At 42.8% G+C, this 22,444-nt stretch overlaps 1 protein-coding gene across 3 annotated transcripts in view; it reads left to right on the top strand.

Annotated features, from left to right (window-relative positions):
* Positions 1–20,267, top strand: part of LOC124111405 (sentrin-specific protease 6-like) — a 35,425-nt gene extending 15,158 nt beyond the window's left edge. For all 3 annotated transcript variants that reach the window (XM_048383801.1, XM_048383802.1, XM_048383803.1), the window contains 15 exons: positions 808–896; positions 1,354–1,690; positions 3,303–3,532; positions 4,072–4,276; positions 5,570–5,755; positions 6,406–6,751; positions 10,043–10,159; positions 10,474–10,602; positions 11,797–11,889; positions 12,156–12,288; positions 12,916–13,011; positions 15,226–15,308; positions 17,103–17,171; positions 17,962–18,109; positions 18,935–20,267. In XM_048383801.1, coding sequence (XP_048239758.1) covers positions 808–896; positions 1,354–1,690; positions 3,303–3,532; positions 4,072–4,276; positions 5,570–5,755; positions 6,406–6,751; positions 10,043–10,159; positions 10,474–10,602; positions 11,797–11,889; positions 12,156–12,288; positions 12,916–13,011; positions 15,226–15,308; positions 17,103–17,171; positions 17,962–18,109; positions 18,935–19,072 — 2,399 coding nt within the window. In that variant the 3' untranslated portion in view covers positions 19,073–20,267. The remainder of the gene's footprint in view (positions 1–807; positions 897–1,353; positions 1,691–3,302; positions 3,533–4,071; positions 4,277–5,569; positions 5,756–6,405; positions 6,752–10,042; positions 10,160–10,473; positions 10,603–11,796; positions 11,890–12,155; positions 12,289–12,915; positions 13,012–15,225; positions 15,309–17,102; positions 17,172–17,961; positions 18,110–18,934) is intronic.
* Positions 20,268–22,444: the final 2,177 nt, after the last annotated feature.

Raw genomic sequence — 22,444 nt, forward strand, 5'->3', positions numbered from 1 at the left:
ATATGTCATGACGTTTGTCCAAAATGTCAGCAGTATTTTGGACAAGACACTGATCGTGCTACAGACATTGTCACATGGATCACCAATCAGTAATCAATTAATAATTACTGGTGATGGGAAGGGTTTTCATGTTCTTGAGGAGGGAAAGGGGTCCTGTTGTCTGAGGCTTCCAATTCACTTAACTGGATATTTAAGTGCAATAATCTTGAACGTGATTATAAACCCTGTTTTACCCACCCAATTCGCTATGCAGAGTTGTGTTGCTTGGGCACTCCAGAAACATTTGACTTTGGGTTGATTCCCGGTTCGCCCTGATTGTTTCTAGGTTTGTCAGCAGTTTACCCATGTCCTTTGGTTTCACCAAAGCTGTATATGTCTGAAACCTGCATCGGTTACTCCCAAATGAAGCTGACATGCCGTGATACAACTCTGACGCTGCTCTAGGTGCCGTTAAACTAAGCCCACTCACAGGAGTATTGGAGATCAAAACCAGGGATTTGTCCAGACCTTCTTATGGCAGTCTGCAACTTGAGCAACTAGTCCGACGCCTGAATCTAGTAAAATTCTGTTTGGTCCAGTAACCTCAGATAATAATAGTTCACATAGTAACAAAATCTACTGAAAATGATTTTAAGAGCCATTTTCAAGCTTGCAGACTCCAAAGTGTGTGGCACACACTGAAATGGTTATGGGTTTGTACATGTTGTAGAGGAAGAGAGATTTACAGACATTTGGAGCATTTTAGTCTGGTTCAAAACAGGTGTTGCAAAACTTTCTCCCGTCAGTATATGTCTGTTTGCTACCCAGATCTGCCAAAGACAGACATCAATTCCATGAACGATGACAGTCTGATGATGCGGCCCCGGGACCCACCAAAGCCAAAGAAGCAGTCGGGGGTGAGGCAGGCTGTTATTGCTCACAGTATTAAGCACTAGCCACACACATTCTCAGCTTCATCACTTAGTTCTGACGATAAATTCACATAAAATATGCCACAGAAGCAAAATCTCACGCAACAAGTTGGAGAAAGGCGACGCTTGCATTCTATCTTTCATTGGTAAAGGTTAAATCAGCCACTGACCACTCTGTATTGATGTTGTCCCCAGATTTATCAGGAGAACAAGTAGGTTTACTCAACCAAAGTTCTGTTCCCACTGTAATTATCTGTAAGATAAAGTTCTGAAAAAGCCCAGTCTCGCTGTATTTGTGTATAGGTTGGTTATCTATTATTTGTGATCTAACTCCATTATTGCAGCCTAGGCTGGTTCGGCAAGGGTGGAAACTGGACTTTTAAAATCAGTTAACTCCCTTGCCTCGGGAAGCTTATTATTTGTGGGATTACTTTGTTCCTAGGCGGATGGGTTTGCGGTGTGCAAGTTCTGTGGCTACACCAGCGGGGACATAGAGCAGTGTGAGCGGTGCCACCGGAAACTGCCCACAGATGTGAAGATCATGAAGAAGCACCAAGATGGGGGCAAGACTATAGACAAGAAATCCTTCTACGGTGCCCGACTCAATGAACAAAGCAAACCATATGTTAAAAAACACCCCTTGCACGCGTCAAACACTCCGAAATGTACGTCCCCGGTGGACTTTAATGTGCAGGGAGTGAACAACACGTACAGTAGTCCGAGACAGTATGCCAGGCCAACGCCCCGAACTCAGCGGATGTCTAGAGTACATGAGCCAGGTAGGAATTTTGTCTATGGCTTGAAGTAGCCTTTAGCTGCATGGTGCTGAGTTGTGTCACCGCCTCCGTGGTCTTGTGGTAGAGCATCCGCCTAGAGAGCGGAAGGTCTGGGGTTCGATCCCCAACCGTGTCATACCAAAAGACGTTAAAAGATGGTACTTGTTGTTACCCTGTCTGGCGCTTGGCATTAAGGGGTTTAAACAAGGACTGGTCGGCTCGGAGTCAGTATACTGTGTCTGAGTGGGGTATTCATGTTAAACTGTGGCATGGTAAGTGAGCTAGCACTATAAATTGGCATCAGTCCGGACTAGTACAAGCAGCCACACAAACACACACACGTACATGCACATCGCTATATAAATGCAATAATCTTGGACGCGACATTAAACCCAATTTCACCTCACCTCACCTGAGTTGTGTCCCTTAGCAGTGCAGGATTTGCTGAGTCTCTGATTTGCTCAGATTATGAGATGGTAAGTCAGCATAGCAAGAATCACTTGTTTCAGTCCTTTGGACATTTCTTCCAAGTTAATTTGACAAATCAGGATATGTCTGTAATACTGTTTATCGTGGTATACCAACTCCTCCACAGTTACACTACACATGTTAGAGACTTTGTATCCATGCAGTGTTATACCTCTTGCAGTCCTCTACTTTAGAGTATCTTTGTAACAAGGAGACTGACTTTCTTCAACCCGCAGAAATAGGCATATCATTACATGACATGAAAGGTCATCGATTATTAACTTGATGAAATAAGTTGTCCTATAATTCTGACAATAATTTGAATCTTTATCATTGTTTGTAAAGGTCTGAGACCTGCATCACTTCTGGCTTTCCTCCCACTCTAAGCTGACACGCCGTGATCAATCTCTACCACTAGACAAACATCTGAGATCATCCTATTACAGGTCACACCAGAATGACCATTTGTAAACTTTGACTGACCAAAGAAATGACCAACAAAAAGTAGACATTAGCCAATCAGAAAGCAGCTTTCTTGAGCTGTACGGCACTAGTTTCAAAGTGGCAACTTCTACTCTAGATTACGCTTTGAAAAATGAAAAATATTGTGACCAAGCTCTTCATTCAAAATTTCGAAAACTGAACAAAAGGAAATTCTGGAATGTCTAATAGATGACTCAGATAGTATGGCAGTACTTCCACGGGCTGTCAAAAGTCTCTTCCGCTTGAATGTGTATCCCTTCATAATACCACTTTAACCTTTTTGAGGTTGCAGGATGAGAAAACATATGCCAACTCACTTTCCTGATCTGGTAAGCGACACTCTGGTCGGATGATATGTCGTTCTGACGTGACCGGTAATGGGATGTCCTCAGATTGTTGTTTAGCGGTTGCAAGCACTAAGATCGGATTTTAATGAGATTATGCCATGATATTTCTGAAATACTGTTCAAAGCAATGTTAAAACCAAATTACTCGCTCCCTTTTTCATTGTCTCTTGTATCCATGTTGCAAGTTAACCATGTCGAGCTGTGTGATAGTATGTCGCCCTGAGTTTTTATACCTGTGCTTGTGGTTTTTGTCAAAGTGGTAAACGTCTAAGACCTGCTTCATAATAGAGCAAAATGCACCATACACTCTGTTCCAGAAACAGTGACCATATCATCATCCGACGAGGAAGATGCCTCTGCCAGAGCCATGATAGCCGCAGGCCAGTCTGTGCCCCATGGCGCAATGATGACGCCCCCGTACACTCCAGGCACCACCCCCCAGCAGAACAGTAGGAACGGCAGCCCCAGCACCAGCCCCTGCTCCAGCCCCTTCAAATACTCTGCAGCCAGACCAGCACTCACTCGGCGAGAGAAGATGGAGGACTCTGTATGTCACCAGTGTTGTCATTGAAATTTGTGTAGCTTCTTGATTCATATTATTATTGCCCTTTGGTTAAGCTGTTGATGTGTATCACAGATGTTCAGGGAAAGCAAATTAAATTAAATATTTACCATGGTTACCAGTCCAATAGTGATAACATATAAGGACTCTAACATTAGAAAAACTGACTCCGGCCAGCATCCAATGGGTTTTCTGGGGCACTATTGATCCCCAATATTCTATTCTTGTTGCATGAGACGATGAAATGGATTTTGTATTCAGGCTTAGTGTCTTGGTAATCACATGTCATCGTATCTCAGTTGCGTAGATTATTGCTCATATTGTCAATCACTAGATGTCTGGTCCAGATTTGATTGTTTACATATTGCCGTCATATGGCTGGAATATTGCTGAGTGCAGCGTTAAACAGCAAACTAACAAACAAACCAGTCTGGATGCATGTTTTTTATCATGCTTGTGTCTGAAACATCGCCGATGCAACATTTTCCCCCATCCACTGACTAGTGAAGCTAATTAACTTGCAGACGGGCAAATGTCCTGGCAAGAAGCGGGGCAGGAAGCCCAAGGTCCGACAGACGGAGCTGATGACGCAGCCCCCACCTGGGGGGAAGATGAAGCGGGACATCTCGGTGGAGCTGAACGTGAGGAGTGTCCGCATCGGCTGCATGAAGTCCACGCCCCTGGAGCATGTGACCATCACCAAGGATGGGTTCCAGTTCCATGTCATCTGTAAGTAGCACACCTCCAACATTCCATCCTCACAAGGGGATTATCGGTGTCCATGCTTAGCCCAAGGTGGGGATTCTAGGGCAAAACAGGTACCTATCTTTGCCTCCACATGTGGAGTCCAGGGCAGAAACATGTGCCCAGTACCACATGCCCTTCTTCTTAGGTTTTCAGAGGTCCCCAGTACCCCATGCTTGTGTCTACATATGGGGATACAGGACAGAATAGGTCCCCAGTACCCCATGCTTGTGTCTACATATGGGGATACAGGACAGAATAGGTCCCCAGTACCCCATGCTTGTGTCTACATATGGGGATACTGTGTGAGAAAAGGTCCCCAGTACCCCATGCTTGTGTCTACATATGGAGATACAGGACAGAATAGGTCCCCAGTACCCCATGCTTGTGTCTACATATGGAGATACAGGACAGAATAGGTCTCCAGTACCCCATGCTTGTGTCTACATATGGGGATACAGGACAGAATAGGTCTCCAGTACCCCATGCTTGTGTCTACATATGGGGATACAGGACAGAATAGGTCCCCAGTACCCCATGCTTGTGTCTACATATGGGGATACAGGACAGAATAGGTCTCCAGTACCCCATGCTTGTGTCTACATATGGGGATACTGTATCAGAATAGGGGCCACGTGTGGCCCAGTCATCTAAGGCGCCGCGATTCGCTGTGCAGAGTTGTGTCTCTTAGGCACGCCAGAAACCTATGAATGTGGGTTTGAATCCCGGTTCGCCCCAATTATGTTTCTAGGTTTGTCAGCACTATACCCGTGCTCGTGGGTTTCACCGAAGTGGTAATCGTCTGAGACCTGCATCACTTCCGGCTTTCCTCCCACATTAAGCTGACACGCAGTGATATAACTGGAATACTGTTAAAAGCGGCGATAAACCCAACTCACTCATTCACTCACTGTGTCACAAAAGGTCCCCAGTATCTGATAAGGTGATGTTACTGTAACAGGCTCTGTGAGGACCAGCACCCCATTGCTAGATGTAGGAGGCAACTAAACTGGGAACCCATGCTCATCTTGATCGATCTATGACAGTGTTTGAAAGTCAGAATCAAACTCAACGTGTCCTTGCAGTGATAATGTCAGATAGTGTTTAAAATCTAAGCTATTGGGGTCCTTAGATTATGATGAAAGGGGTAGGATCTTAAGGATCAACAGTTTCTAACACAGCTGAATCTCTCACTCTAGCCACAGTACATTATTTGATTTAAAAGTCCCTAGAAGAGATGTGTTTGTTGAGGAGTTGATGAGACCTTGACTTGTGTAGGTGATGACCGTGAGACGGAGTTCCAGTTCGAGGTGAATGCAGATGAAATACAGTCCTGTAGGGCGATCCTCAAGCAGTCTCAGCCGCTCATGTTCCTCCACACCTACGAGGAGTGCGGCGAGAGGCTGCGGCAGGAACTGAGCATGGAGGAGCCAAATCAGAAGGGCTACTTTCCTGACAGCAAGGGTTTGTTCATTTCTGTTGTGTAGACAAACTGTCCATGCTTTTACTGCTTGGTCACCAGTAACACATGCTTGTCCCCGAGGGAATTCAGGTGTAGAGTTGGTCACCAGTAACACATGCTTGTCCCCGAGGGAATTCAGGTGTAGAGTTGGTCCCCAGTAAAACATGCTGTCACTAATCCTTGTGTCATGTGTAATTTGTCACCTTCTTTGGCTGGACATCGTCATCCTGTCGGCATGAAATGTTCCTATTACGGTTTACAACAATGTGTCATTAATTTATGTGACACTGGCAACAGACTAGCCTATGTTTCACCTTTGACAAATTCATGGGACCAGGTTCATGCTGGTTTTGCCTGGTGCAACTGGGTTTTCATGTCATCATGCAACTGGCGCAAGTTAAATCAAGTTCTGTAAATCGAGACTGCCCTTTAGGAACTGGGGTCCGCAGACAGTGCTCCAACATTCATTTTTGCCCCCTGGGATTCCAGAGCAGGGTCGCATGAGTGTCACATGAGTTGACGTAAATGATGACTGTATGGTTATATACTGGTTATATGGGGAAAGCTTCACCTTGCCTGATATTGCTTCGCTTGAGTTTGGCTTAACAAAATATTCACTCACTCTGTCTGTTTTGATGCACTCTTTCCACAGATGTAACTCAGAAGTACATTGTGATCATCATCAACAAGATCGAGGAGTGCGAGAGACAGGACATTCGCATGTTGTTTCAGCACTACCAGCGCATGACGGCCAGCAAGGTCTCCCTCCTCACAGACCTCACGAGTGATGAAGCCAACATGCTTCTGGTCGAAACGACCCCCAAGAAGAATGATAAGATCTCTAAACTCTGTGATAAAGCCATATCATCTCTGAAGGAGAAATCCATGGCCTCCATCTCGGGGGGAGAATCCTCCAAACAGGAGGACAAGGAGAACTCTGCAGGGTCAAGGTCACCTTCACCACCACCAAAGATTGGATTTAGTGGGCCAATTGAAAAGTGAGTACAGCCATGACAATGTGGGCCATCGTTTTGATCAATAGCTTCATATATATTTTTCCTTACTGGACGTAGACGTGATAGCACAATTGATTCTTGTTTTTCATGTTCACTTATATTTTTGCTTTTATAATATGTTTGACCAAGAGGAAATCTTTATTTTCTGAAATAATTGTTAATATTATTTTGGAAAAACACTGCTGTGCATTGATTTGGCCATACATTGGCTTATCGTCATGTAAGACAATGATGTTAGTCAGTCTGTTGTTGTTGAACACCGACAGTATTTGTTCATGTAACAGGTGTAACAATGCTGCTGTTACCATGTCACTGACCAACTAGCAGTAGTTGATTGTGAAACATCGTGCTGGTACCTCCATGTCACTGACCTGCCAGCAGTAGTTGATTGTGTAACATTGTTGCTGGTACCTCCATGTCACTGACCTACCAGCAGTTGTTGATTGTGTAACATTGTTGCTGGTACCTCCATGTCACTGACCTACCAGCAGTATTTGATTGTGTAACATTGTTGCTGGTACCTCCATGTCACTGACCTACCAGCAGTAGTCGATTGTGTAACATTGTTGCTGGTACCTCCATGTCACTGACCTACTAGAAGTAGTTGATTGTGTAACATTGTTGCTGGTACCTCCATGTCACTGACCTACCAGCAGTAGTTGATTGTGTAACATTGTTGCTGGTACCTCCATGTCACTGGCCCACCAGCAGTAGTTGATTGTGAAACATTGTTGCTGGTACCTCCATGTCACTGACCTACCAGCAGTAGTTGATTGCGTAACATTGTTGCTGGTACCTCCATGTCACTGACCCACCAGCAGTAGTTGATTGTGAAACATTGTTGCTGGTACCTCCATGTCACTGGCCCACCAGCAGTAGTTGATTGTGTAACATTGTTGCTGGAACCTCCATGTCACTGGCCTACCAGCAGTAGTTGATTGTGTAACATTGTTGCTGGTACCTCCATGTCACTGGCCCACCAGCAGTAGTTGATTGTGTAGCAAGTGTAACATTGTTGCTGGAACCTCCATGTCACTGGCCCACCAGCTGTAGTTGATTGTGTAGCAAGTGTAACATTGTTGCTGGTACCTCCATGTCACTGACCCACCAGCAGTAGTTGATTGTGTAACATTGTTGCTGGTACCTCCATGTCACTGGCCCACCAGCAGTAGTTGATTGTGTAGCAAGTGTAACATTGTTGCTGGTACCTCCATGTCACTGACCTACCAGCAGTAGTTGATTGTGTAGCAAGTGTAACATTGTTGCTGGAACCTCCATGTCACTGGCCCACCAGCAGTAGTTGATTGTGTAGCAAGTGTAACATTGTTGCTGGAACCTCCATGTCACTGGCCCACCAGCAGTAGTTGATTGTGTAGCAAGCAGGGGTCCGGAAAATTTAAAATCCCAATCGGACATTTGCTTTTAGGCCACGCCCCCTTCAAATAGCGTATTTTAGTACGACTTTTCACACACATTACAAGTTTACGTATTCATAATATGATGAATTATGAATTGTTTCAATTTAAATTGTTTAATTCACCGGACAATTAATAACAAATAAAATCATTTTAGATTTACATGGAAAACATATGTTTGTTTCTTTTATAATAACGATCTGTTAACGTAGTGAACCGTCTAATTAATATTCATGAGTTATATTCATGAGTCTGCTCAAGTGTACGCATTGTAACATTTGGATCGAGACTATTATCCCATATTTGGTTATCACGTGACCTCACGGGAAATTATTTTTTTTAAACTAAAGATTTTTTTAAAAACAAGGCAGATAATTTAATCACAAATACAAAAATATCGTTGATAGCAATAGTTATTTAAATACTTTTTTCATCTGTACTTATTTATTGACCATAAAAAAATTGGATATCGATCGTCCGAGAAAGCAAAATGGCGGTCAATCAAGATTCAATATACGACTAGGCTAGCTACTGAAAACAATAAAATCTGCAAATCCTCATCGTATGTCAACCAAGTGAAAGTCGTTAGCCACGACTTACAAAATGATCGTCCAGACTTTGAGGGTTTGGCAGATCCGCTCGACTGATCTGCATCGGTCGACTGGCTGTCGTCACGCTTTCGCTTCTTGTCTGAGGTTACGTATCGTAGCATTGTGAGGATAATGAGGTACATCGATGATGCAAGGTATTAATGTACAGTTGTAAACACCTTTCACTCAAATTAACAAGATGTTCTCAGTAATTAATCCTCGATTAATCAGTGTCAACTCAGTTTATTGCCTATTACAGTGATTGACCGATTGGACTATCATGTAGGTACGATGTATTTACAGCAATCAAAACAAACAAAGCTTGTCAGTGTAGTTAATCTTCATTGTGTTGCAACTGCAGACAGAAACTGCTCAGTCCTAACTGTTGATCATGTCCGGTCAAAATGTAAGAATGTCCGGACAATACTTTTTAAAATGTCCGGTAAGCAATATTTTAAAACGGACATTTGAGATTCCCAATCAGACATGTCCGGCGCATATGACGGTTTCCGGACCCCTGGTAGCAAGTGTAACATTGTTGCTGGAACCTCCATGTCACTGGCCCACCAGCAGTAGTTGATTGTGTAGCAAGTGTAACATTGTTGCTGGAACCTCCATGTCACTGGCCCACCAGCAGTAGTCGATTGTGTAGCAAGTGTAACATTGATGCTGGAACCTCCATGTCACTGGCCCACCAGCAGTAGTTGATTGTGTAGCAAGTGTAACATCGTTGCTGTTACCTCCATGTCACTGGCCCAAGAGCAGTAGTTGATTTTGTAACATTGTTGCTGGAACCTCCATGTCACTGACCTACCTGTAGTAGTCGATTGTGTAACATCGTTGCTGGTACCTCCATGTCACTGGCCCACCAGCTGTAGTTGATTGTGTAGCAAGTGTAACATTGTTGCTGGTACCTCCATGTCACTGACCTACCTGTAGTAGTCGATTGTGTAACATTGTTGCTGGTACCTCCATGTCACTGGCCCACCAGCAGTAGTTGATTGTGTATCAAGTGTAAAATTGTTGCTGGTACCTCCATGTCACTGACCCACCAGCAGTAGTTGATTGTGTAACATTGTTGCTGGTACCTCCATGTCACTGGCCCACCAGCAGTAGTTGATTGTGTAACATTGTTGCTGTTACCTCCATGTCACTGACCCACCAGCAGTAGTCGATTGTGTAGCAAGCGTAACATTGTTGCTGGTACCTCCATGCCACTGACCTACCAGCAGTAGTTGATTGTGTAACATTGTTGCTGGTTCTTCCAGGTTGTTGACCTATCCCCCGCCACCAACTAAAGGTGGAATCACAATCACCAATGAAGACCTCTACTGTCTCAACGAGGGAGAGTTCCTCAATGATGTCATCATAGACTTCTATCTCAAGTAGGTGAAACATACGAGCAAAATAGTTGTAAAGCTTAATATTATCCCAAGGGGCTCCAGTGAAAATTTTGTTTTACAAGTTTTTTTGCCAAATGTTTGTGCTATCATAAGAAAACACAAATACTAAATGTGATTGAATAATGACATAATGAAGATGATGAAGCTAAATTGTCAATTAGTCTGATGTGCAGGTCATGGAAAAAAGAAGATACATATCGATGCATACATTTAATGTATCAAGTAAGATGTTTAATATAACACTGGTGCATTGATACATTCAGCCTTACTGTATAGTGGGTTGTACTACGTTTCAGGTATTTATTCATTGAGAAGCTGAGTGAAGAAGATCGAAGCCGGACTCACATTTTCAGCTCCTTCTTCTACAAGAGACTCACCCAGAAACAGGCCCGCAACAGTATGCCGGAAGATGTAGCCAAGTTGCCGTGAGTTCACCTTATCACCATGTTCACCATGTTCACCATGGTCACCAAGTTCACGCTTCAAATAATTTTGTTACTATTCAGAAACAATGTACTGTTTAAATAAGTATCAGCTTGCACCTTCATGCAAGTAAAGTAGCAAGTGTAGAATGATTGGTATAACTAGAAATTCCTGGGTAGAATAAATCCTGTTCCTCAGGGCATGCAGAGTTGTGTCCCTTAGATGTTCCAGGATCTGCCAGTAAAGAGTTCATCTGGTTATGACCCTTGGTTTATTAACTCCATACCTGACCTTGTGACATTCTGGCCCAGCAATAAGCAGAGCAAGTGGTTTTTGTTTGTTTGTACTGTACACTCAGCAGTATTCCAGCTATGTGACAGCATTCTGTACATAATCAATCTGGACCAGTGATTGACATCATGAGCAATGACCTAAGCAGTTGGGATATGATGACATGCATCAACCAAGACTGCGAGGCTGACAACCCGATCCTGTTAGTCGCCTCTTTCGACGAGCATGGGTTGCTGAAGACCAATTCTAACCCCAATCTTCATGAGTTAAGGGAAGAAGTATGATGTTGTGATAGCACTGTTGGATTAGGGTGCTGTGTAGTCTCCTGCTGCCACCCAGGGAAGCAGACAGTGTACCTGTGTGTGAGCTAAATGCTACTGCCCTGCATGGGTCTTCAGAAAATGTGAAATGTACTTTTTGAATTGGTGTCATAAATACCATAGTTCCTCTAGTTAGCATGTTTAGAGCCTGGGCTCTTGTTAACGTCCATTTACTTTTAGACCCAGCCATTATTAGGGGGACCGCCACCGTGGTCTAATGGTAGAGCATCCGCCCAGAGAGTGGAAGCTCGGGGGCTTGATCCCTGGCCACGTCATACCAAAAGACGGTAAAAGATGGTACTTGTTCTTACCCTGCCTGGTGTTTGGCATAAAGGGGCTAAAACAATGATAGGCTCTGAGTCAGTACACTATGTCTGAGTGGGATGGCCATGTTAAACTGCGGCATGGTGTGCTTGCACTATAATATCAGTCACCAAGGTGTTTTTCCCGGACTTGAATATTTACAAGATCATGTCATACAGCTGGAATATTGCTATGTGTAAATAGTAAACGAAAACAATAACAGAGGAAATATTGTGTTCCACTTCCTGGTATCTGACAGAAATCTGGTTGTGTTTTGAACAGGGCCATGATCCGGCGCCACACCCGAGTGAAGACCTGGACTCGCCATGTTGATCTGTTCGACAAGGACTTCATCATCGTGCCAATAAACGAACAGTATGTGCAGCTGTTCCTATTCAGCAGGGTTGTTAAAGATACACATGTGATCATGGTTGCTCTTAAAGCAATAGGATAAATATCTGGTTAACATATACCATTTACCTGAAAATAATGATGAATTGAAGAGAAATAGCATAACAATATGTTTGGTGAATGTGTATTTGAATTTCTGCCCTTAACATTGTTATTAGTGATGTCATCATCTTCTTAGTGAAGATACTCGGGTCAGAAACATTCTCCAATGTTTCACACGTTTATTTCAGTTCTCATTGGTTCCTTGCAATCATCTGCTTCCCCAACATGAATGAGGAGGAACATATTCCATACATTCCCCGCACCCCGGAGCCGGAGACTCCAAGTCCCAGCACTGAAGAGACATCAGAGGAACACAGTAAGGTGAGTCATGTGATAGGACCTCAATATAAGGTGGGTCATGTAAGAGGACCTCAATATAAGGTGGGTCATGTAAGAGGACCTCAATGTAAGGTGGGTCATGTGAGAGGACCTCAGTGTAAGGTGGGTCATGTGAGTGGACCTCAATGTAAGGTGGGTCATGTGAGAGGACCTCAATGTAAGGTGGGTCATGTGAGAGGACCTCAATGTAAGGTGGGTCATGTAAGAGGACCTCAATGTAAGGTGGGTCATGTGAGAGGACCTCAATGTAAGGTGGGTCATGTGAGACCTCAATGTAAGGTGGGTCATGTGAGACCTCAATGTAAGGTGGGTCATGTAAGAGGACCTCAGTGTAAGGTGGGTCATGTGAGAGGACCTCAATGTAAGGTGGGTCATGTGAGAGGACCTCAATGTAAGGTGGGTCATGTGAGAGGACCTCAATATAAGGTGGGTTATGTGAAAGGACCTCAATGTATTGTGGGTCATGTGAGAGGACCTCAATGTAAGGTGGGTCATGTGAGTGGACCTCAATGTAAGGTGGGTCATGTGACAGGACCTCAATGTATTGCTGACTGCAGCATTAAACAATTCTTCATTGATTCAGAGAATGAGACTGACTGTGTGTTGCAGGAGGAGGGGGAGGAGACTGAGGAGGGGGAACAGAAAGAGGAAACAAGCATGGATACAGATGACAGCCAAACCACTGTCAACACCAGCCCAAACAAGGTAATGCTTCATGAATGTTACTGGTGGCCCAAACAAGGTAGTGCTTCATGAATGTTACTGGTGGCCCAAACAAGGTAGTGCTTCATGAATGTTACTGGTGGCCCAAACAAGGTAGTGCTTCATGAATGTTACTGGTGGCCCAAACAAGGTAATGCTTCATGAATGTTACTGGTGGCCCAAACAAGGTAATGCTTCATGAATGTTACTGGTGGCCCAAACAAGGTAGTGCTTCATGAATGTTACTGGTGGCCCAAACAAGGTAGTGCTTCATGAATGTTACTGGTGGCCCAAACAAGGTAGTGCTTCATGAATGTTACTGGTGGCCCAAACAAGGTAATGCTTCATGAATGTTACTGGTGGCCCAAACAAGTTAGTGCTTCATGAATGTTACTGGTGGCCCAAACAAGTTAGTGCTTCATGAATGTTACTGGTGGCCCAAACAAGGTAGTGCTTCATGAATGTTACTGGTGGCCCAAACAAGGTAATGCTTCATGAATGTTACTGGTGGCCCAAACAAGGTAATGCTTCATGAATGTTACTGGTGGCCCAAACAAGGTAGTGCTTCATGAATGTTACTGGTGGCCCAAACAAGGTAATGCTTCATGAATGTTACTGGTGGCCCAAACAAGGTAATGCTTCATGAATGTTACTGGTGGCCCAAACAAGGTAGTGCTTCATGAATGTTACTTTGTGGCCCAAACAAGTTAGTGCTTCATGAATGTTACTGGTGGCCCAAACAAGGTAATGCTTCATGAATGTTACTGGTGGCCCAAACAAGGTAATGCTTCATGAATGTTACTGGTGGCCCAAACAAGGTAATGCTTCATGAATGTTACTGGTGGCCCAAACAAGGTAGTGCTTCATGAATGTTACTTTGTGGCCCAAACAAGGTAATGCTTCATGAATGTTACTGGTGGCCCAAACAAGGTAATGCTTCATGAATGTTACTGGTGGCCCAAACAAGATACTGCTTCATGAATGTTACTTTGTGGCCCAAACAAGGTAGTGCTTCATGAATGTTACTGGTGGCCCAAACAAGATACTGCTTCATGAATGTTACTTTGTGGCCCAAACAAGGTAGTGCTTCATGAATGTACCTGGTGGCCCCAAACAAGGTAGTGCTTCATGAATGTTACTTTGTGGCCCAAACAAGGTAGTGCTTCATGAATGTTACTGGTGGCCCAAACAAGGTAATGCTTCATGAATGTTACTTTGTGGCCCAAACAAGGTAGTGCTTCATGAATGTTACTTTGTTGCCCAAACAAGGTAGTGCTTCATGAATGTTACTGGTGGCCCCAACAAGTTAGTGCTTCATGAATGTTAGTTGCCCCAACAAGGTAGTGCTTCATGAATGTTACTGGTGGCCCAAACAAGTTAGTGCTTCATGAATGTTACTGGTGGCCCAAACAAGTTAGTGCTTCATGAATGTTACTTTGTGGCCCAAACAAGTTAGTGCTTTATGAATGTTACAGTAGGTGGCCCAAACAAGTTAGTGCTTTATGAATGTTACAGTAGGTGGCCCAAACAAGTTAGTGCTTCATGAATGTTACTGGTGGCCCAAACAAGTTAGTGCTTCATGAATGTTACAGTAGGTGGCCCAAACAAGTTAGTGCTTCATGAATGTTACAGTAGGTGGCCCAAACAAGTTAGTGCTTCATGAATGTTACAGTAGGTGGCCCAAACAAGTTAGTGCTTCATGAATGTTACTGGTGGCCCAAACAAGTTAGTGCTTCATGAATGTTACTGGTGGCCCAAACAAGTTAGTGCTTCATGAATGTTACTGGTGGCCCAAACAAGTTAGTGCTTCATGAATGTTAGTTGCCCCAACAAGGAAGAGCTGAGTTAATGGTGGCACGGTCCTGGTTGATTGATGAATAGTTAATGATGGCCCAAACAGAGTTAGGTCCTACAACCTCTGCTTGTTGTATGAGGCAACATGATGGATCATGTGGGCGGGGTTGCAGACTTGGTTGACTGCATGCCATTCCACCTTGATGGCATGGATTGTTGATCACAACAACAATCACTGGTTTGTCTAGTCCAGATTTGGTTACAGGCTGTTTCCTGTGGCTGGAATATTGCTGAGTGTGGTGTTAAACAACAGTCAAACAAATGTTATGGATTTGTTTGTTAGTAAAAGGCCTCCTTAGCAAGTATTTGATACCGATAGCTTGAGTCACACACAGATTCAAGGGGCATGTTGTTCTGTTGAAGGAGATCCGGGGGACTCCATTAGATCCGAGTGAAGTCTTGAACAATGGAGATGAAACTAAAGAGTACAGCCTCGGAGTCAAACAGTAAGTAACCATGGTTACAATAAACAATGGATGAAAATAATTCGTTGGTTGTGAAAACATGGCAAAATATTGCCAAGTCTGAATAATTTATGTCTCTAACCATGCTTAGGAGGTACATCCTCAATTATCTAGTGTCTTGTGTCGTCATTCTATAATCATCAGTACCCTGGTCCCATTTGGCACCATAGCTTTGTTTTTGAAGTGACGTCCCCGCCTGCGTCCTCTTATCACCAAGCAGTGAATGTCACTTCCTCTTGTGCTTGAAATGAACAACCAATCAAAATGCTGATCTAAAGAAGAGTTCAGAATAAAATCTTGGCCTCATCTGCGCGAGCACTCTGTGTATTAAAACAAATAACAAGACTGTGATAAATGACATTTTACCTGGGAAGATGTTTTCGTGAGTTTTAAGATGAGGGAGGAAAGCCAATATGCTACAATACGTTCCAGTTATTTTTATTAAGGACACACAAAAGATAAATACTTGTGATATCATTTAAATCATGAAAGAGGGTGGTGGGGTAGCCTTGTGGTTAAAGCGTTTGCTTGTCATGCCGAAGACCCGGGTTCGATTCCCGATGTTTGTACAATGTGTGAAGCCCATTTCTGGTGTCCCCAGCCGTGATATTGCTGAAATATTGCTAAAAGAGGTGTAAAACCATACTCACTAAATCATGAAAGAAAAATGTACCATGATTAGACTTCTATTTTTAGTGTTGCCATTCAACTGGCCTCAAAATTAAGCTAAGCTAAGGTGCAGATGAGTCAAAAGTATAGTATTCATTATAATAATATGGAGATATAATACTGGATAATGGAGGATGTATATTGGGCTTATTTTGTCAAAGCATGTTTTTCTCAATCATGTTGACAGGCGACTATCGGGATCGGGTGGTCAGACTTGCTGACTTTGGTTGATGCATGTCATCGTACTCCAATTGCGTGGATCAATGCTCGTGATGTCGTTCACAGGATTGTCTGGTCCAATCTCGATTATTTACAGACTGCCACCGTATAGCTGGAATATTGCTGAGTGCGGCGTTAAAGAACAAGCAAACTATCATGTCCACTTGTCTGGCAACAGTAGAACTCTTGACAGGTAGAACAAATATAGACACAAGTACCCAGTCTCAAAACCAGTACCCAATTTCAATGGTAATATGCCACATTGCGATGTTTTGTCTTGTATGTCTTTGCATCATCCATAATAATGTGACGATTCATTGATGTGTATGGAAGGGCGATACCTAGTGAAACAATGCAGTAGATTGATTGATCTTTTACAATTCAATACAACTAACAGTCACACATTGATGCATTGATACATTGATACACAGTCTAGGTAGCATTTAATTGTGATACTTACCAAGGTCTTTTTTGTGCATATTAACAACTAACAAGTATACAATAATATTTTCCAAACAGACATAAATAAAACTTGCTTTCCCGGGAAGTAATGCTTTCAGCAGCACAGTCACTGAGCTTTGGCAACTAACTACTCGACTCTTTCTGTCACTAGATTTAATGGAACGATACCAGTGCTTGCGAATGCACCATTGAAATGAAGGTTGTTTTTAGGTGTAAAGTAGCTATGTATAGTATTTACTATTTAGTATCCTTTAAATATAGAAGTGTCATTAAGTGAACTATGAATGTGAACTATGAACCAGGGTGATACTGCAAAAAAAACATGAATGACCTGAGTCCATTTAATCTCGACCGTCAGAGCCCAAACAACAGTACTACAAGTATCTTGATGGATACATAGTCTGATTCTGTTTTGATGTTTTTCAGAGCATGTGTGCTAATTTATGATTCCTTGGCTGGACCATCGAGGAGTGCCATTGTGCGCATTTTAAAAGAGTAAGTCTTTGACAAAGATTCTCTTAGTGTGAGTCGAGAACTTTGGATGAGAAAGTGGAGGGAAGCCCACTCCAGTTGAGCATGTGCACTGTTCCAGTTGGTTCTACTGACATTCACAAACATACCTGTTGTTATTGATGATATTGTGATTGTCCGTGGTCTTGTGGTAGAGCGTCCGCCCGGAGAGCGGAAGGTCCGGGGTTCGATCCCCGGCCGGGTCATACCAAAAGACTTTAAAAGATGGTACTTGTTGTTACCCTGTCTGGCACTCGGAATTAAGGGGATAAAACAAGGACTGGTCGGCTCGGAGTCAGTATACTGTGTCTGAGTGGGGTATTCATGTTAAACTGCGGCATGGTATCTCAGTGAGCTAGCACTATAAAATCGCCATCAGTCCTGACTAGTACAAGCAGCCACACACACACACACACACACACACACACACACACGTGCATGCACGTCGCTATATAAGTGCAATAATCTTGGACGCGACGTTAAACCCCATTTCACCTCACCTCACCATATTGTGATTGTTTAGAAACAACTCGAAGTACTCTAGCTTTGATGATTTAAAGTGTCCTGGTGTTTAATTGGACCACATAGGCTTGCAAAGATTCTTTGCTCATCTGACTACAAGACTCAGCAGAGTGTATCTGAAATATTGTTAACCTGGACTGTTGGCTAGTTTGCTAATAATTGAAATGGTTTTCCTATGCATCACTTTAAGTCTAGATGTCTCTCATGTGGTTCCTGAGTTTAGTTTGCTAATAATTGAATGGCTTTCCTCCAGCTACCTACAAGTTGAGTGGGATACGAAGAAGAAAGAGAAGCGGCAAGTGAAGGACAAGCTGAAGGGAGGGTTTGTCAAAGTGCCTCAACAGACCAACTACTCTGATTGTGGTGTCTACCTCCTGCAGTATGTCGAGAGCTTCTTCAAGGTCAGGTTCATTATAGAAACAGCAATAGGGATTGCGGGTTAGACTAGGTCCCATGCAACCTTGCTTGTGTATGAGAAGAAATGGATCAGTGGTCAGTCTCAGTGATTTGGTTCATTGCATGTTGTAGTACCGTCATTGTAGACTGATTTGTCAGGTCCTTTACTTGACTAGTTACAGGCAACGGCCATTTAGCTGGAATATTGCTGAGTGCAATGTTTAAACAACAAATAATAAACGCATAAGCTGTATCAAATCTAATAAAACAGGATTTCCAGGACATTGGAGGTTGCAAGTTCTCCATGCTTGTCATAAGAACTGGGTGAGTGAGTTTAAATTTAATGTTACATCAGCAATATTTCAACCATTTAGCGACAAGTCATAAGAACGGACTGATGAGGAGTGGATGGCTAAAATATGTGACCTGACTATTACAGGCTGGTTGTCTGACCTAGACATTACTTAACAGGCTGGGCCTGTGAAGATTCGGGTTAGAATTGGTCTTCAGCAACCCACGCTTGCCGGAATAGGCGATTATGCTTGTCGTAAGAGGCGACTAACAGGATCGGGTGATCAGGCTCACTGACTTGGTTGATGCATGTCAGCATATCCCAATTGCATGGATGGATACCCGTGATGTCAATCACTGGATTGTCTGGTCCAGACTTGATTATTTACTGACCGCCGTCATATAGCTGGAATATTGCTGAGTGCGGCGTTAAACAGCAAATAAACAAACACAAGAAGATGATGAAGATTTATGACAGTCTTTTCAGTTTGTAAGTCCCCAGGCTTGTGTTGTGCAGCAAACTGTTCTTCTCTTTGCAGGATCCAATCATGGACTTCTCACTGCCGATGAAAAGTTTAAAAAACTGGTTCAAGGATGAAATAGTGTTGAAAAAACGAGATGAAATCCGTGATTTGATTTTGGAATTGAAGAAAAAGGAGGAGGAGGGGGCTAGCTGATGATCTGTGATACGACACACAAATGAGAAACTATAACCTGAAAGTGCTGCAGAGTTATCTGCCCCTTGATCGACAGGAAGCGTGAGTGTGGGCTACACACGGCCAATCCAGGCCCAGATAATGTGACAGCCAATAATAAGACTGGTCACCCGTCCAAATAAAAGAAGAAGTTCTTTTGTGTGATGATCGAACCAATGATGACCAAATACCTTTCCATGGATGGTGAAATGCATTCTGGGCCTGGGCTGGGATCCATCAAACCAGCAGGCACTTGTGTATATGGGATTGTGTGAATGACAGTCAGTTCAATGGCTGAATGATGTACCTGTGGTAGTTGGAATGAACATTGACATGAAAAACTACAGCATGAGAGATTTGTATCATAACATACAGAGATCCCGATGACTTGGTTGTTCTATTCTTGCTATCGGGTTCTATTTGACCTTCTTTTTTTTTTAATCATTTGAGTATAAATGAAAAAAGGGTGTTATCAAATGACTACAGTATTTACTATCCTGTGGGACTGTTCCTTCTGCGAATGTGTTTGCAGACATTGTCTGCTGCTTATGTTGTTGCCGTAGTGATGTGCATCGTAGTGTTTCTGTGTCTTCAAAACATCTTTGCGTGTACACATTAGTGCTTTCATTGAGATCACATGCCTGGTCTGTCCCATCATGCAACTGCCATATAGATTAAAAACAAGCAGAGCTAATTTTGAATTGACTTCAGCATTTTTTACGTTTATACCTGATAAACGCAAAGCAACATTGAAGTTGATTCTTCTATATAACTCAACAATAGTATTTCACAGACTCTTTGTTTAATCATTATCACGCAAAAAACTGTACATGGAGAACAATACAAACTCAGTGACATCTTGTGGCCACCCACCTGTCTTCAAAGCCCACTATATTATCAGCCAATGAGGAATCTGTAGTCTGCTTGTGGGCGTTGCCTTTTTCTAACGCGACAAGAATTTGCTTTTTAGCCAATCCAATGCCATGGAATCACTTCGTTATTACAGTAACAACCTGAATATCTACATTTCTTTACAAGTGAAATTTTGCCATAGATGTTCATAATGTATTATAGAATAGAATGCTGGTATCTACAGGCAATCTACACCCTCTGAAAGCATACATCACATAGTAAAGTAACCAGGGCTGCTACAGAAACTAAGTAGGTTAACATTTTGTTCTTTCTGAAATTTTGGATCCTTTTCATCCAAGACATGATATACTCGTAATATCGTTGTTTTGAGTTGACGTTTTCTAAAACATAACATGACCAAACCTGTCATAAAGCCCCAGAGAACTTACCTGTAGGGTAACCTAGTGTAGAAGCTTTCCTTTATCATGTCAAGTTATTGGTTCCAGTCCTGGATATTGGTGGAGTATTGCTAATAGCAGCATGGAAATCTACTCACTTGAATCAATATCCATAACCACATTTTTGGGGCACAGGTGGCCCAGTTGTCTTAGGCACTGCGATTCGCTGTGCTGAGTTGCGTCCCTTGGGCACGCCAGAAACCTATGATTGTGGGTTCGAATCCGAGTTCGTCCCAATTAAGTTTCTAGGTTTGTCAGCATCACACCTGTGCTCGTGGGTTTTACCGAAGTGGTAAACGTCGGAGACCTGCATCACTTCGTGCATTCCTCCCACATTAAGCTGACACGCCACAATATAACTGGAATACTGTTAAAAGCTGTGTTAAACCCAACTCACTCACCCATAACCACATTTTAAGTGTCATTTTGTGTTTTGTTTGCTTGGTAAAATTCAGTTCTGTTTCTGTCCTGCTTGCAACAAAATACAAAGCTTTATTGAACCCATGGATCTTTGAAGAAAAGAACATGACAATAGATGATGCTACTTCAAACAGTCCAGGGCCCACTTGCACAAAGCGATCTTAGCGCTCAGACTGTCGTAAGTCTATGTTAAAGTAGGGGAGTAACGATCATCTTAGCGCTAAGATCGCTTTGTGCAAGTGGGTCCAGGAGATAAACATATTAAGACTTGAAGGATCATGTTATTTTAGTTTGATTTTGCTCGATTCAATTGATAACTGATTTTACAAGTTTCAAATTTGTAATTGAGAGGTATCAATATATGATAACATACCTCAAACTTCAAATCTTAGTAGGTTTATCTCTTATATTCTAAGACAATTTGATCTTTAACGGATGTGACACTGAATGTCTGCAGTTGGTCTTCAGATCTCAAACTTAAATGTACATAGCTGGAAAAATGATGAGTCAACATTAAATTTTAACTCACTTAATGACACCAATATGTTTTCTCTGATGACAAATATAGAGTGGTGTAGCGGTACAGTAACTATGGTAACATACCATGATGTGAGACTGTGTATATGAAACAAACATGCAAGAACTCATGATGCCAAACTTGACCATTTTAAAGAAAATCACGAATGTGAAGTTGAGGTTCATCAGTCGGTCCACAAAGGTCATTTCTGAACAACAGACAGTCATGTTGAAATAAAACATACTTGTTAAGTAAAGATTTTGTTCTGTTGTAAGTAATAAGTTTAGTCACCAAGTCTTATGGAAATTGAAAAAGAACATATTTGAGAAGTGTATCAGAACATGTATCATTTCACTTGTATCATGATACAAATAGTAACAGGTACAAAATGTATCGTTAAACCACTGATAAGAAACAGTGAAATCAGCAGAATATTGGTGAAAGGGACACAAAGACATACTCACTGAAATGCCAATACATTCTTAAGTCGTCTACATCACCCTGATTATCCTTGTCTAGGTTTGTCAGCACCACACCCATGCTAGGGGGCACAGGTGGCCCAGTCATCTCAGGCGCCGCGATTCGCTGTGCAGAGTTGCATCCCTTGGGTACAACAGAAACCTATGATTGTGGGTTCGAATCCCGGTTCACCCTGCCTGATTATGTTTCTAGGTTTGTCAGCACTACATCCATGCTAGGGGGCACAGGTGGCCCAGTCGTCTAAGGCGCCACGATTCGCTGTGCAGAGTTGCGTCCCTTGGGTACAACAGAAACCTATGATTGTGGGTTCGAATCCTGGTTCGCCCTTCCTGATTATGTTTCTAGGTTTGTCAGCACCATGCCCTTACTCGTGGGTTTCACTTAAGTAGTAAACGTCTGAGACCTGCATCATTTTGGGCTTTCCGTCCACATTAAGCTGATACGCAGTGATATACTGGTAACTGGAATACTGTTAAAAGCGGCATTAAATCCAACTAACTCACTCACCACACCCATGCTTGTGGATTTCACCAAAGTTGTAAACATCAGAGACCTGTATGCCATGATATAACTGGAATACTGTTCAAAGCTGTGTTAAACCCAATTGTACCCGTTATACCTCGGGGA

This window comes from Haliotis rufescens, unplaced genomic scaffold (genome assembly GCF_023055435.1).
Source record: "Haliotis rufescens isolate VD_foot unplaced genomic scaffold, xgHalRufe1.0.p SCAF_5, whole genome shotgun sequence".
Taxonomy (NCBI): domain Eukaryota; kingdom Metazoa; phylum Mollusca; class Gastropoda; order Lepetellida; family Haliotidae; genus Haliotis; species Haliotis rufescens.